The sequence below is a fragment of the Hemiscyllium ocellatum genome, chromosome 21 (assembly GCF_020745735.1).
Source record: "Hemiscyllium ocellatum isolate sHemOce1 chromosome 21, sHemOce1.pat.X.cur, whole genome shotgun sequence".
NCBI classification, from domain to species: domain Eukaryota; kingdom Metazoa; phylum Chordata; class Chondrichthyes; order Orectolobiformes; family Hemiscylliidae; genus Hemiscyllium; species Hemiscyllium ocellatum.
The window spans coordinates 61052749-61064956 of record NC_083421.1 but is presented as its reverse complement, the minus strand read 5'-3'; the positions used below and the strand labels follow the sequence as shown (position 1 = coordinate 61064956).

Below are 12208 nucleotides of genomic sequence, written 5' to 3'. Positions count from 1 at the left end.
AAAATGTTATAGGTTTCTAGGAGATACTCCTCATTCTTCTTGTGGTTGAGTTATCTGACAGACTGTGGCACTAACATTGTGTTAACTACCTTTATACCTGCCAGTCGCACACTTAGTCCTTTTCATCATGAGCACAAGGCCCACACTGAGGTTTACACACAGACAAACCCCATTGGCGGAAACCCAGACAATTGTGGGTGGCACAGTGGTACAGTGGTTAGCACTGCTGCCTCACAGCGCCAGAGACCTGGGTTCAATTGCCACCTCAGGAGACTCTGTGTGGAGTTTGCACATTCTCCCCGTGTCTGTGTGGTTTTCCTCCGGCTGCTCCGGTTTCCTCCCACAATCCAAAAATGTGCAGGTTAGGTGAATTGGCCATGCTAAATTGTCCGTAGTGTTAGGTGAAGGGGTAAATGTAGGGGAATGAACCTGGGTGGGTTGCACTTTGGTGGGTTAGTGTGGACTTGTTGGGTCGAAGGGCCTGTTTATACACTGTAGGAAATCTAATCTAAACAATAGGCAACTGACTGGACTTCAAAGAATCATTTTGGAAATGGTGCAAACGTACCTGGCAACAATTCTCTCATCGGGGTAAAAGACACTCTGCATTATGATGAAGTACTTCTGTCAAGAAAAGAAATTGTTATTTTCAGAAGGATGGGAACAGTATCACAGTGCTTATGTTACTGGGGCGGGTAATTCGGAGACTTATGTCTCCAGACACAAGACCTCAAATCTCATTGTGGAGACTGGGGCATTTAAATTGAATGATCAAAATACGTCTACAAAAAAAGCGAGAAACCTCTGAATTCTCATAAAAATCTACCTGTTCACCAATGCCCTTTAGGGAAGGAAATTACCCAGTCTGGCCTACACGTGACTCCATACCATACCCACAGTGATGTGGTTAACTCTTACCTGCCCTCTGAAACAGCTGAGAGGCCACTTGGTTGTATTCAAGAAAGCGATTCTCCACCAACTTCTCGCATTAGAGATGGACAGCAAGTGTCATATTTGCCAGCAATTCCCACACTGACTAAAGAAGTTGCAACTCACTGAATCCAACTACTCACTCTCAGCCCGTGCTGAGAGTCTGCACAGTCCCACTTTCTACTAGACATAACTGCTGTGTTTTACAGCCGTGATTGTGTTCCAGGTGTGTTTGTTTGGCTGTGACCACCCTCTGTGTGTTGTGCAGCTTTCCCCGGGGGCATTGAGGGACTCTGGGGCCTGTACCTGCTGACAGCCAGGAGGTAGCTTTGTAACCTGGGGCTCTAGGCTGGCTGTCCTATTGAGGGAGAGGAAGAAGGACTCCTGTTGCTCCCGACCTATCAGCTGCTGGTTCTGGAGCTTCGGTACTCTCACAGAGAGGTCCAGCTGCTGCTGAGGCAGAGAAAACAGGAGCAGCAGGAGACCATTCGGCCCCTCAAATCTGCTCCACCATTCAAACTGATCATGGCTGATCATCCAGCTCAGTCCCCTGTTCTTGCTTTTCCCCTGTACCCTTTGATCCATTTATCCCTGAGGACTATATCTAAATCCTTCTTGAAAACATTCAATGTTTTGCTCTCTACTGCTTGTTGTGGCAGTGGGTTCCACAGGTACACCCCTCTCTGGGTGAAGACATTTCTCCTCATCGCAATGCTGAAGAACTTACCCCATATCCTTAAAAACTGTCACCCCTCAGCGCCAGTCATTGGGAATATCCTTCTTGTGTTTATCCTGTCTAGTTCCTATTAGAATTTTACAGATGAGATCCCTCCTCCCCCCCTCATTATTCTGAACCCCTGTGAATATAACTGTAACTGATCCACTCCCTCTTCACACATCTCAAGTGATTGGAATGAGGTCAGGCAGGTGGACCTCATATGATTCCCCTGGTTGGAGCTGCTAACCTGATCCAATCAGGGAACCTCGGCTGACAAACAAGAACAGGAGTGTCCGGAGTTCTGCTCACTCTGAGAGCTGGCTCTGAGGAAGCTGGGTTGGTGTCAATGACTCTCCACATGTGATTAAAGGGTGACTTGGCGACAGGATACCGGCCTCTATGGAGTTATTTCACGGCAGTCCTGAAATCCCAGGGATCGGTCTGGTGAAACTACTCCCTCCATAGCCAGAACATCCTTCCTCAGGGAAGGAGACCAAAACTGCACACAATATTCCACGTGCGGTCTCACCAGGAGGCTGTATAATTGTAGCAAGGGAGCCCTGCTCCTGTACGCAAATCCTCTCACTAAGACCATCATATCCTTTGCTTTCTTCACTGCCTGCTGCACCTTCAGCGACTGGTGTACAAGGTCGTCCACATCTCCTTACACTTCCCCTTTACCCAGTTTTAACAGATTTTTTCATGTGATGTGAGTGCCACAAACTAGGCCAGCATTTATTGCCCATTCAGATAATAATTTGCCTTCCTGTTTTTGCTACTAAAGTGAATAGCCTCCCATTTATTTACATTACACTGCATCTGTCTGGAGTTAACTTTGCTTCCATCAGATCCCCAGATGAGGTAGAAGCATTCGGGGGAGGGTGTGGCTTAAACATGGAGGCATCATCAGAAAGGTCAAAATGAGGTGGTCACTGATATCGGGGCCCCTGAAGCAGAGGGGAAGGAGCTCCAGTGGACTCCCTGTGGACATGAAGGTGGTCTGTCCTTTCTGTGGCCCCAAAAGTTTATGGGTGGCACAGTGGTTAGCACTGCTGCCTCAGTTTCAGACCCAGGTTCAGTTCCCGCCTCAGGCGACTGACTGTGTGGAGTTTGCACGTTCTCCCCGTGTCTGCGTGGGTTTCCTCCCACAGTCCAAAGATGTGCGGGCCAGGTGAATTGGCCATGCTAAATTGCCTGTAGTGTTAGGTAAGAGGTAAATGTAGGGGTATGGGTGGGTTGCACTATGGCGGGTCAGTGTGGACTTGTTGGGCCGAAGGGCCTGTTTCCACACTGTAAGTAATCTAATCTAATCAATGGGGTATGGAGCCACTGGCCTTCTGTCGGAGTGATGTTCCTCTGGCCTCCTGCAGGCTGTCAGTGAAGCTCAAGAACCTGAAAGATGGCCCCCTGTCAGCAAGCCAATCCATCCCCTGACCTGTCCAGTGCTTGTAATGCAACGGAATGTCCCAGGCTGAGAGGGTTCTACCCGCAAAGGGTCTGTACAATCAAAATTGAAGTTAACATTGAGCCTGTCATTCATCATCCGATCACCAGGGGACAGTGTTTCTACAGGAATGGTTGTGTAAAAAATGAGGTCTGCAGATGCTGGAGATCACAGCTGCAAATGTGTTGCTGGTCAAAGCACAGCAGGTTAGGCAGCATCTCAGGAATAGAGAATTCGACGTTTCGAGCATAAGCCCTTCATATGAAGGGCTTATGCTCGAAACGTCGAATTCTCTATTCCTGAGATGCTGCCTAACCTGCTGTGCTTTGACCAGCAACACAGGAATGGTTGTGTCTGAGTGAAGTTGGTTTCAAGCCCAATGTCCTCTCCCACATAAACCATCCTTATAAAAGCCAGACATGGGGGAATTTAACCTGGCTGAACTGAGTTTACTCCACTCCCTCATACAGGCAGCTCGGATTACTCTGTAATGGGAAACTGGGCCATCAGATCACACAGTGTCACAGATGTGTTATGACACAGAAGGAGGCGTTTAAGAAAGACTGTAATATTCAAACTTTCAGCTTTTTAAAAATTTTCTCCTTAAAATGAAGAAGGTCTGCAATGTTTACCCTTTCACCTTATTTTGTATGCTTTACACTGTACTATAATTCTTGCAATGTTCAACTTTTAACTTTGTTCTTTCTTTCTACCTTGTTGTTATGATTCTGTACCTGGGTACTTGTCCCTAAGATGGTGCCTTGTGTGATGACATTATACACTTCTCACTGTACTCCCGTACCTTGACAATAAAATCAAATCACAACAATTCAGCTCATGGTGGCTGAACCAGCTGTAAATGAGCATCGTGTTTTACTGCTGTCCCCTGCTTTCTCCCATATTTAAATAATACCCTCCGGCTTGCCTCAGTTAACTCTATCCTGACCACACCTCCAGGCAGGGAGGGACAAAGAGAGGACTGCAGATGCTGGAGAGTCAAAGTTGAAAAGGGTGGTGCTGGAAAAGCACAGCAGGTCAGGCAGCATTCGAGGAGCAGGAGAGTGAATATTTCAGGACATAAGCCTTTCATCAGGAAGTGTACCTCCAGGCAGTGCATTCCAGACACAAACCACTTGCTGTGTGAAAAAGTTTTGATGTGGCTTTTCAGTGTGACACCAGGGAGGGAGATGAAAACCAGGAGGAAAACTGAAAGAAAACCCAAAAGAATTGCGGATGCTGTAAATCAGAAACAAAAACAGAAATTGCTGGAAAAGCTCAGCAGGTCTGGCAGCAGCTGTGGAGAGGAGTCAGAGTTAATGTTTCATTTCTAAGAAAGGGTCACTAGACCTAAAACATTAACTCTGATTTCTCTCCACAGATGCTGAGCTTTTCCAGCAATTTCTGTTTTTGAAGAGCAGAAACTCTGATTCCAAAGTGGTTCTGAAGTGATACATATTCAGGGTTCTTGTTGAGGGGGTTTATTGTTGGTCAGGGTCTGAGGGACATAGAGAAAGGACTGGATGTTACTGGTCTGGACACCTTACAGGGAGCCACCTGCAGCCTTCACCTGAAAATGTTTTGTGCTGTACAGAGTGGAAGCTACAACAAGGCATATGGGACAACTAGGATCTCAGGGAATGCGAGACAGCAGTTTGTCTCTGTAGGTTGTGATTGAGAAGAAGAGAGGAAAATTGGTGAATTAAAGTAAATTCAGAATCAGAGTGAGAGGATTTAGAGGGAGAGAATGAAAAACAGAAACAGAAAGGGACAACAGAAAACAAAATTTCAAAATTTGTACCAGGGATCTCAGATTTACAAACATGATCGCAGACAGGGGTGTAATTTTAAAGATTCAACATATAAATGTTTTCTTATTTTTACAAACTGCTACTTTACATTGTCCCACATTGTGTTCCAAAACTGTGTCCAAATTAACTTACAAACGGACTCAAGAACAGAACCTGTTTGCAACTTGGAGATTGCCTGTATAAAGTAAATCATTAATAATAATTTACCACCTCCAGGAAGGAGAGTAAAACACTTAAAATTGTCACTTTCTGGGCTGGAGAAATTGATTGACATGTGTTTAATGTAGAATTGTATCAAGCTCCTAAGAATAACAGGAGGTTGAGAGTAGTGTGTTGTTAGTGGTAGTGATAATGGGGGAGTGACATGAATTAAAGTCTTTTACAATCTTCTATAAATGCTGGTCAAGTCACCCGTTAGTAGTTTTGTGTATAGTTAGCATGCTGCAATTTTCCCACCAAAATCTGGCTTGCTGTCTTTCAATGGAGCATTCATCGTTTTAATGTAAAACAGAATATGCTGGAGAAATGTGTTCTGAAGAGTCATATCCGACTCAAAACGTTCTCTCTGTTTCTCTCTCCGCACTTGCTGCCACACCTGCTGAGTTTTTCCAGTACTTCCTGTTTTTATTTCCGAACTCCAGCATCCTTGGTATATTGCTCTTACTTGATCAATTTAAACCTGAATTACAGCAACACCTGTTACATCTCCAAACCCATCCTCCAAATTCCTTCAACAAAACCTTCTTCGCTCTGGCTGACAGTCCCTGATTCCTTGTTGCCCTGCCTTTCACTGACTGCCTTCATCAAAACAAGAAAAGAACTTGCATTTATCTAACGCCTTTCATGACCTGGAGGGATCCCGAAGCATTTTGCAGTCAACGAGGTCCATCTTGCAGCATTGTGATGTGGGAAATGCTTCAGCCAACTTGCACACAACAAGCTCCCACAAGCAGATGGTGATTAAATAATCCAGTTCAGTGCCTTTAGGATTAATGTTCACCAGGATACCAGGTAGCACTCACCTGCTCTTCTACTGAATGTTGCCCGGGGATCTGTTACACCCATCCAGATGGGACCATTGCTTTAATGTCATATCTGAAAGGTGGCACCCCTTCAGTATCCAATCACCAGGGTGGGTTATGAAGCCAAACCATCACTTGGAACACTTGGGGCTGGGGTCCCTGGACATGAGCAAATATTCAGTGGGGTGTGGCGTCAATCACCTCACCCTGTTCTAGACAAACCTGGACAGAGAGAATTCCAACGCATTTCACAGGACCCTCCAGATTTTATCACAAACCACTGTGGGGAATAAAGCGGCGCTGACTTTCAAGACGATGACTGTTTAGTGAATGTAGCCCCAAGCCTCCCGGACGCAGTCCAGACTGAGATGGTCTGGGGGTTAGGTTCTTGTCATTTAACCATGGTCCAGCAGAGTGTATTGGAGAGAGGGGGGACCAACTCACCTTCCGCCCACGGGCAATCTTGATACTGTGTACACCTGCAGGAAAAAGAGGAACACACCTCAAACCTCAAACAGTCACAAGTAAGGAAACATAAGAACAGAAGAATTAGGAGCAGGAGTAGGCCATTCAGCCCCTCGAGCCTGCTCCACCATTTAACATGATCATGGCTGATCCAACCTTGGCCACAACTCCATTTTCCTGCCTGTTCCCCATATCCCTTTACTAATTAAACATTTGTCCAGCTCATCCTTAATCCTACCCTGTGTCCCAGAATCCACAACACTCTGGGGGAGTGAATTCCACACATTCACAAGCCTTTGAGGAAAGTAATTTCTTCTCATCTCTGCTCCCAGGAGGACCAGTTCCACCACAGAACACACCAGATGGCCTCCTTCTTTAGAGACCGCAATTTCCCTTCCCACGTGGTTAAAGATGCCCTCCAACACATCTTGTCCACATCCCGCACCTCCACACTCAAACCCCACCCCTCCAACCATAACAAGGACAGAACACCCCTGGTGCTCACCTTCCACCCTACAAACCTTCTCATAAACCAAATCATCTGCCGACATTTCCGCCACCTCCAAACAGACCCCACCACCAGGGATATATTTCCCTCCCCACCCCTTTCCGCCTTCCACAAAGACCGTTCCCTCCTGACTACCTGGTCAGATCCACGCCCCCCCTACGACCCACCCTCCCATCCTGGCACTTTCCCCTGCCACCGCAGGAACTGTAATACCTGCACCCACACCTCCTCCCTCACCTCTATCCAAGGTCCTAAAGGAGCCTTCCACATCCATCAAAGTTTTACCTGCACATCCACTAATATCATTTATTGTATCCATTGCTCCCAATGCGGTCTCCTCTACATTGGGGAGACTGGGCGCCTCCTAGCAGAGCGCTTTATGGAACATCTCCGGGACACCCACACCAATCAACCACACCGCCCCGTGGCCCAACATTTCAACTCCCCCTCCCACTCTGCTGAGGACATGGATGTCCTGGGCCTCCTTCACCGCCGCTCCCTCACCACCAGACACCTGGAGGAAGAACGCCTCATCTTCCGCCTCGGAACACTTCAACCCCAGGGCATCAATGTGGACTTCAACAGTTTCCTCATTTCCCCTTCCCCCACCTCACCCTAGTTCCAAACTTCCAGCTCAGCACCGTCCCCATGACTTGTCCGGACTTGTCCGACCTGCCTAGCTCCTTTTCCACCTATCCACTCCACCCTCTCCTCCCTGACCTATCACCTTCATCCCCTCCCCCACTCACCCATTGTACTCTATGCTACTCTCTCCCCACCCCCACCCTCCTCTAGTTTATCTCTCCACGCTTCAGGCTCACTGCCTTTATTCCTGATGAAGAGCTTTTGCCCGAAACAGCGATTTCGCTGCCCGTTGGATGCTGCCTGAACTGCTGTGCTCTTCCAGCACCACTGATCCAGAACTCAATTACGTGTTGTTCGATGTCGATATGAAATACTTTCAGTAATCAAAGCAGTCTCTGAAAGTGTCTCAGCATTTAGAGTGGACACCCTTCCCCAGGAGATGGCAGAACTCTGACATTGAAAAGCATTATTCCCATTGCAGGAACCCCTGTAAATACTGACTGACACACTCCTCCCCCCACCTGGGACTCCCCCTGTAAATACTGACACACTCCCCCCCCCGGGACTCCCCCTGTAAATACTGACACCCCCCCCCGGACCCCCAATGTACATACGGACAGACTTCCCCCACAGGGAACTTCTGTAAATACTGACAAACTCACACCCCCCCACCCAAGGACCCCCCCCCTGTAAATACTGACACACACTCCCCCCCACCCTGGGACCCCCCCTGTAAATACTGACACACTCCCCCCAAAGGGAACCCCTGTAAATACTGACACACTCCCCCGGGGACCCCCCTGTAAATACTGACACACTCTCCCCACAGGGACTCCCTGAAAATACTGACACACTCCCCCCGGGGACTCCCTGTAAATACTGTCACACTCCCTCGGGACTCCCTGTAAATACTGACACACTCCCCCACAGGGACTCCCTGAAAATACTGACACACTCCCCCGGGGACCCCCCTGTAAATACTGACACACTCCCTCGGGACTCCCTGTAAATACTGACACACTCCCCCCGGGGACTCCCTGTAAATACTGTCACACTCCCTCGGGACTCCCTGTAAATACTGACACACTCCCCCACAGGGACTCCCTGTAAATACTGACACACTCCCCCGGGGACCCCCCTGTAAATACTGACACACTCCCTCGGGACTCCCTGTAAATACTGACACACTCCCCAGGGACCCTCCTGTAAATACTGACACACTCCCCCGGGGACTCCCTGTAAATACTGACACACTCCCCAGGGACCCTCCTGTAAATACTGACACACTCCCTGGGGACCCTCCTGTAAATACTGATACACTCCCCCCAGGGACCCCCCTGTAAATACTGACACACTCCCCCCAGGGACCCTCCTGTAAATACTGACACATTACCCCCACGGGGAGTCCCTGTAAATACTGACACACTCCCCGGGGACTCCCTGTAAATACTGACACACTCCCCAGGGACTCCCTGTAAATACTGACACACTCCCCCCACAGAGAGTCCCTGTAAATGCTGACACACTCCCCCCGGGAATTCCCAGTAAATACCGATATTCTCCCCCTGAGGACTCCCTGTAAATACTGACACCCTCCTCTGGGACCTTGCTGTGGTGATCTGCTGACATGGTCTGACTATGATCAGCCATGGGGAATGGTTAGACTGGATACTGGTCCTCCAAAGCCCGCTGAACTCCTGCAGTACCCTCAGTTTGAGTACTAAGTGAGAAGATGCACCTCGAGAGAAGACAGCTCAGCATCACTGTGAGTGACAGTGTAGCAAATGTTTATAATTCTCAGGGGGATGTTACAGGCCTGTTTACTGACATTGACTCACTGTGTGGCCATGTTATTATTTAATATGTGTAGGATAATGGCTACTAGGGAACAATTATCCGGCACTTCCTGGCTTGAAAGTTTCAAATAACCTCATAAATGAAGCATCATTTAGACCCTCCCGATAATGGGATGTGGAACAACACAATGCCCCAGGGGTACTGGGTATCTTTTAAAAAATACATAATAACAGGTCTCCTGTGGCACTAATCAGGAAACGAGTAAATAAATCTACCCCTCGCCCAGTGCACTGCAAATGATGACAACTCTTCCCTGGTGGACCAGTTACAATAACAATCTTTTCCCTCTGCTACTGCAGAATAACTAAATCGAGATGATCAGGGAACATACAACAACCACCTGCATTTATGAAGCACCTTTGTCACTGTAAAAGCATCCGTGAGATGTTTCATGGAAATGTTAATGGTCGGATAAATGCTGATGGTGAGCTGCATAAAGAGGCGTCTGGCCAGTTGACAAAAAGTTTGATGAATCAGATAAGTTACAAACAGCGCCTCGAATGTGGGAAGGCAGAGAGCAGGATTACCAACTCTGATTGGATATATTATTGGAGATTTCATCTCTGCCTCTGATCATCCAGCTGAATCAAATCCCCTTGTCCAAAAAAGTACCCCAACTCCAACAGATTTGTAACTAATACACACAATCATTTAGTCATAGAGTCATAGAGATGTACAGCATGGAAACAAACCCTTCGGTCCAACCCGTCCATGCCGATCAGATATTCCAACCCAATCTAGTCCCACCTGCCAGCACCCGGCTCATATCCCTCCAAACCCTTCCTATTCATATACCCATCCAGATGCCTTTTAAATGTTGCAATCGTACCAGCCTCCTCCACTTCCTCTGGTATCTCATCCATACATGTACCACTCTCTGAGTGAAAAGGTTGCCCCTTAGGTCTCTTTTATATCTTTCCCCTCTCACCCTAAACCTATGCCCTCTAGTTCTGGACTCCCCCAACCCAGTGAAAAGACTTTGTATATTTATCCTGTCCATGCCCCTCATAATTTTATAAACCTCTATAATTTGAAGAAAACAATTACAAAACACTGTTTTTTAAACACTCCCATTATTTCTTTATTCCTCCTGATCAGTGTCCAGGGGATTCATTCTTCAATTCTGGAGAATGCAAGATACTTCAAGAGGATGGGTGATTCCAGGGAAGAATGCCAAGCCAATTGAAATAGTTTATCTACCCTGCCTTTTCTGTTAATATCTTGAAGACTTCAGTTGGATTGCCCCTTAACTTCCTAAATTCCACAGAAAACAGACCTAATTTATATAGTTAAAAATCACACAACACCAGGTTATAGTCCAACAGGTTCATTTGGAAACACTAGCTTACAAAGCGCTCCGAAAGCTAGTGCTTCCAATTAAACCTGTTGGACCATAACCTGGTGTCGTGTGATTTTTAACTGTGTACACCCCAGTACAACACTGGCTCCTCCAATCATGGCTAATTTATACAGACTCACCTCATACCTTCACCCCTGGGGTGCAGGTATCATTCTTGTAAACCTACACTGTACACCGTCCAAGGCCACCATACCCTCCCTTAGTGTGGTGCCCAGATCTGCTCACTGTATTCCAAGTGGGGGTCAAAAGTGTGGTGCTGGAAAAGCACAGCTGGTCAGGCAGCATCCAAGGAGCAGGAGAGTCAATGTTTTGAGCATAAGCTCTTCATCAGACATTCCATGTTGACTCTCTTGCTCCTCAGATGCCGCCTGACTGGCTGTGCTTTTCCAGCGCCTCACTTTTTGACTCTGATCTCCAGTGTCTGCAGGTCCTCACTTTCTCCTAGTGTTCCAAGTGGGTTCTAACCAGGGTTTTTGTAACCACAGCAACACTTCTGCATCCTTGTACTGTCTTTTCTCTTTGCAACAAGAACTACCTTAAGCCTAATGAAAGCCTGTATTTTTATTTCTCAGCAGTTGGTGTAAGCTGTGGCTTTTAACCAATGAGACAAAACCTTTCTAAATATGAAGCAGCCACCCTGTAGGCAAGGAAAGGTAACTGGAGAAGGAGAATGAAGGAACAGCACGTTGTGACAAGACAAAAGGACCACCTTCCTCAACAGGAACCATAGAACTGCTTCCCAGTCTTCCCCTTCACCCATCGCAGCCATGTGTTTTTTAACTGAAAGAACTGCGGATGCTGTAAATCAGAAACAAAAACAGAAATTGTTGGAAAAGCTCACCAGGTCTAGCAGCATCTGTGGAGAGACAGGGATGGCACAGTGGTTAGCACTGCTGCCTCACAGCATTAGGGACCTGGGTTTGATTCCAGCCTCAGGTGACTGCGTGGAGTTTGCATGTTCTCACTGTGTCTGCCCAGGTTTGCTCTGGCTTTGTCCCATGGTTCTAAGATGTGCAGGTTAGGTGTACTGGTCAGGCTAAATTGCCATAGTGTCTGGGGATAGGTGGACTAGCCATGGGAAATGCAGAGTTATGGAGAGAGGGTCTGGGTGGGATGCTCTTCGGAGGTTCAGTGTGGATCCGACGGGCCGAATGGCCTCCTTCCATGTGGTAGTGATTCTACGAAATCAGGTTGAGTGACCTTTCCTTAGAACTCCAGACCTGCTGAGCTTTTCCAGCAATTTCTCTTTTTGTTGATTTTTTTTAACCTGTCTATATGTTTATCTGTGTGGAAGGGGGCTTTACAATGGGGATGGAGAGGAATAGGGCTTCAACTTGCAGAGTTATATGCTGACTGTTTATAATTCTTTACTTACAATTAGAATCAATTTATTTGTAATAAATAATAATTTGTATTAAGTACAGATGAGATTGTTTCCATGAGGAAGGGAATTCTAAAGCAGGGTGGGAGGGTTGGCTTAGGATAAATGATAAAGAGAAATTTCCTCGTTT

General features: G+C 47.1%; 1 protein-coding gene across 1 annotated transcript in view; it reads right to left on the bottom strand.

The window, feature by feature from the left end:
- The window catches only part of pip5kl1 (phosphatidylinositol-4-phosphate 5-kinase-like 1), an 89660-nt gene that overhangs the window by 9171 nt on the left and 68281 nt on the right, over positions 1-12208 (bottom strand). Inside the window, exons 6-7 of the mRNA XM_060841232.1 lie at positions 6367-6401; positions 569-624 (exon numbers count right to left, since the gene is read on the bottom strand). Coding sequence (XP_060697215.1) covers positions 569-624; positions 6367-6401 — 91 coding nt within the window. The remainder of the gene's footprint in view (positions 1-568; positions 625-6366; positions 6402-12208) is intronic.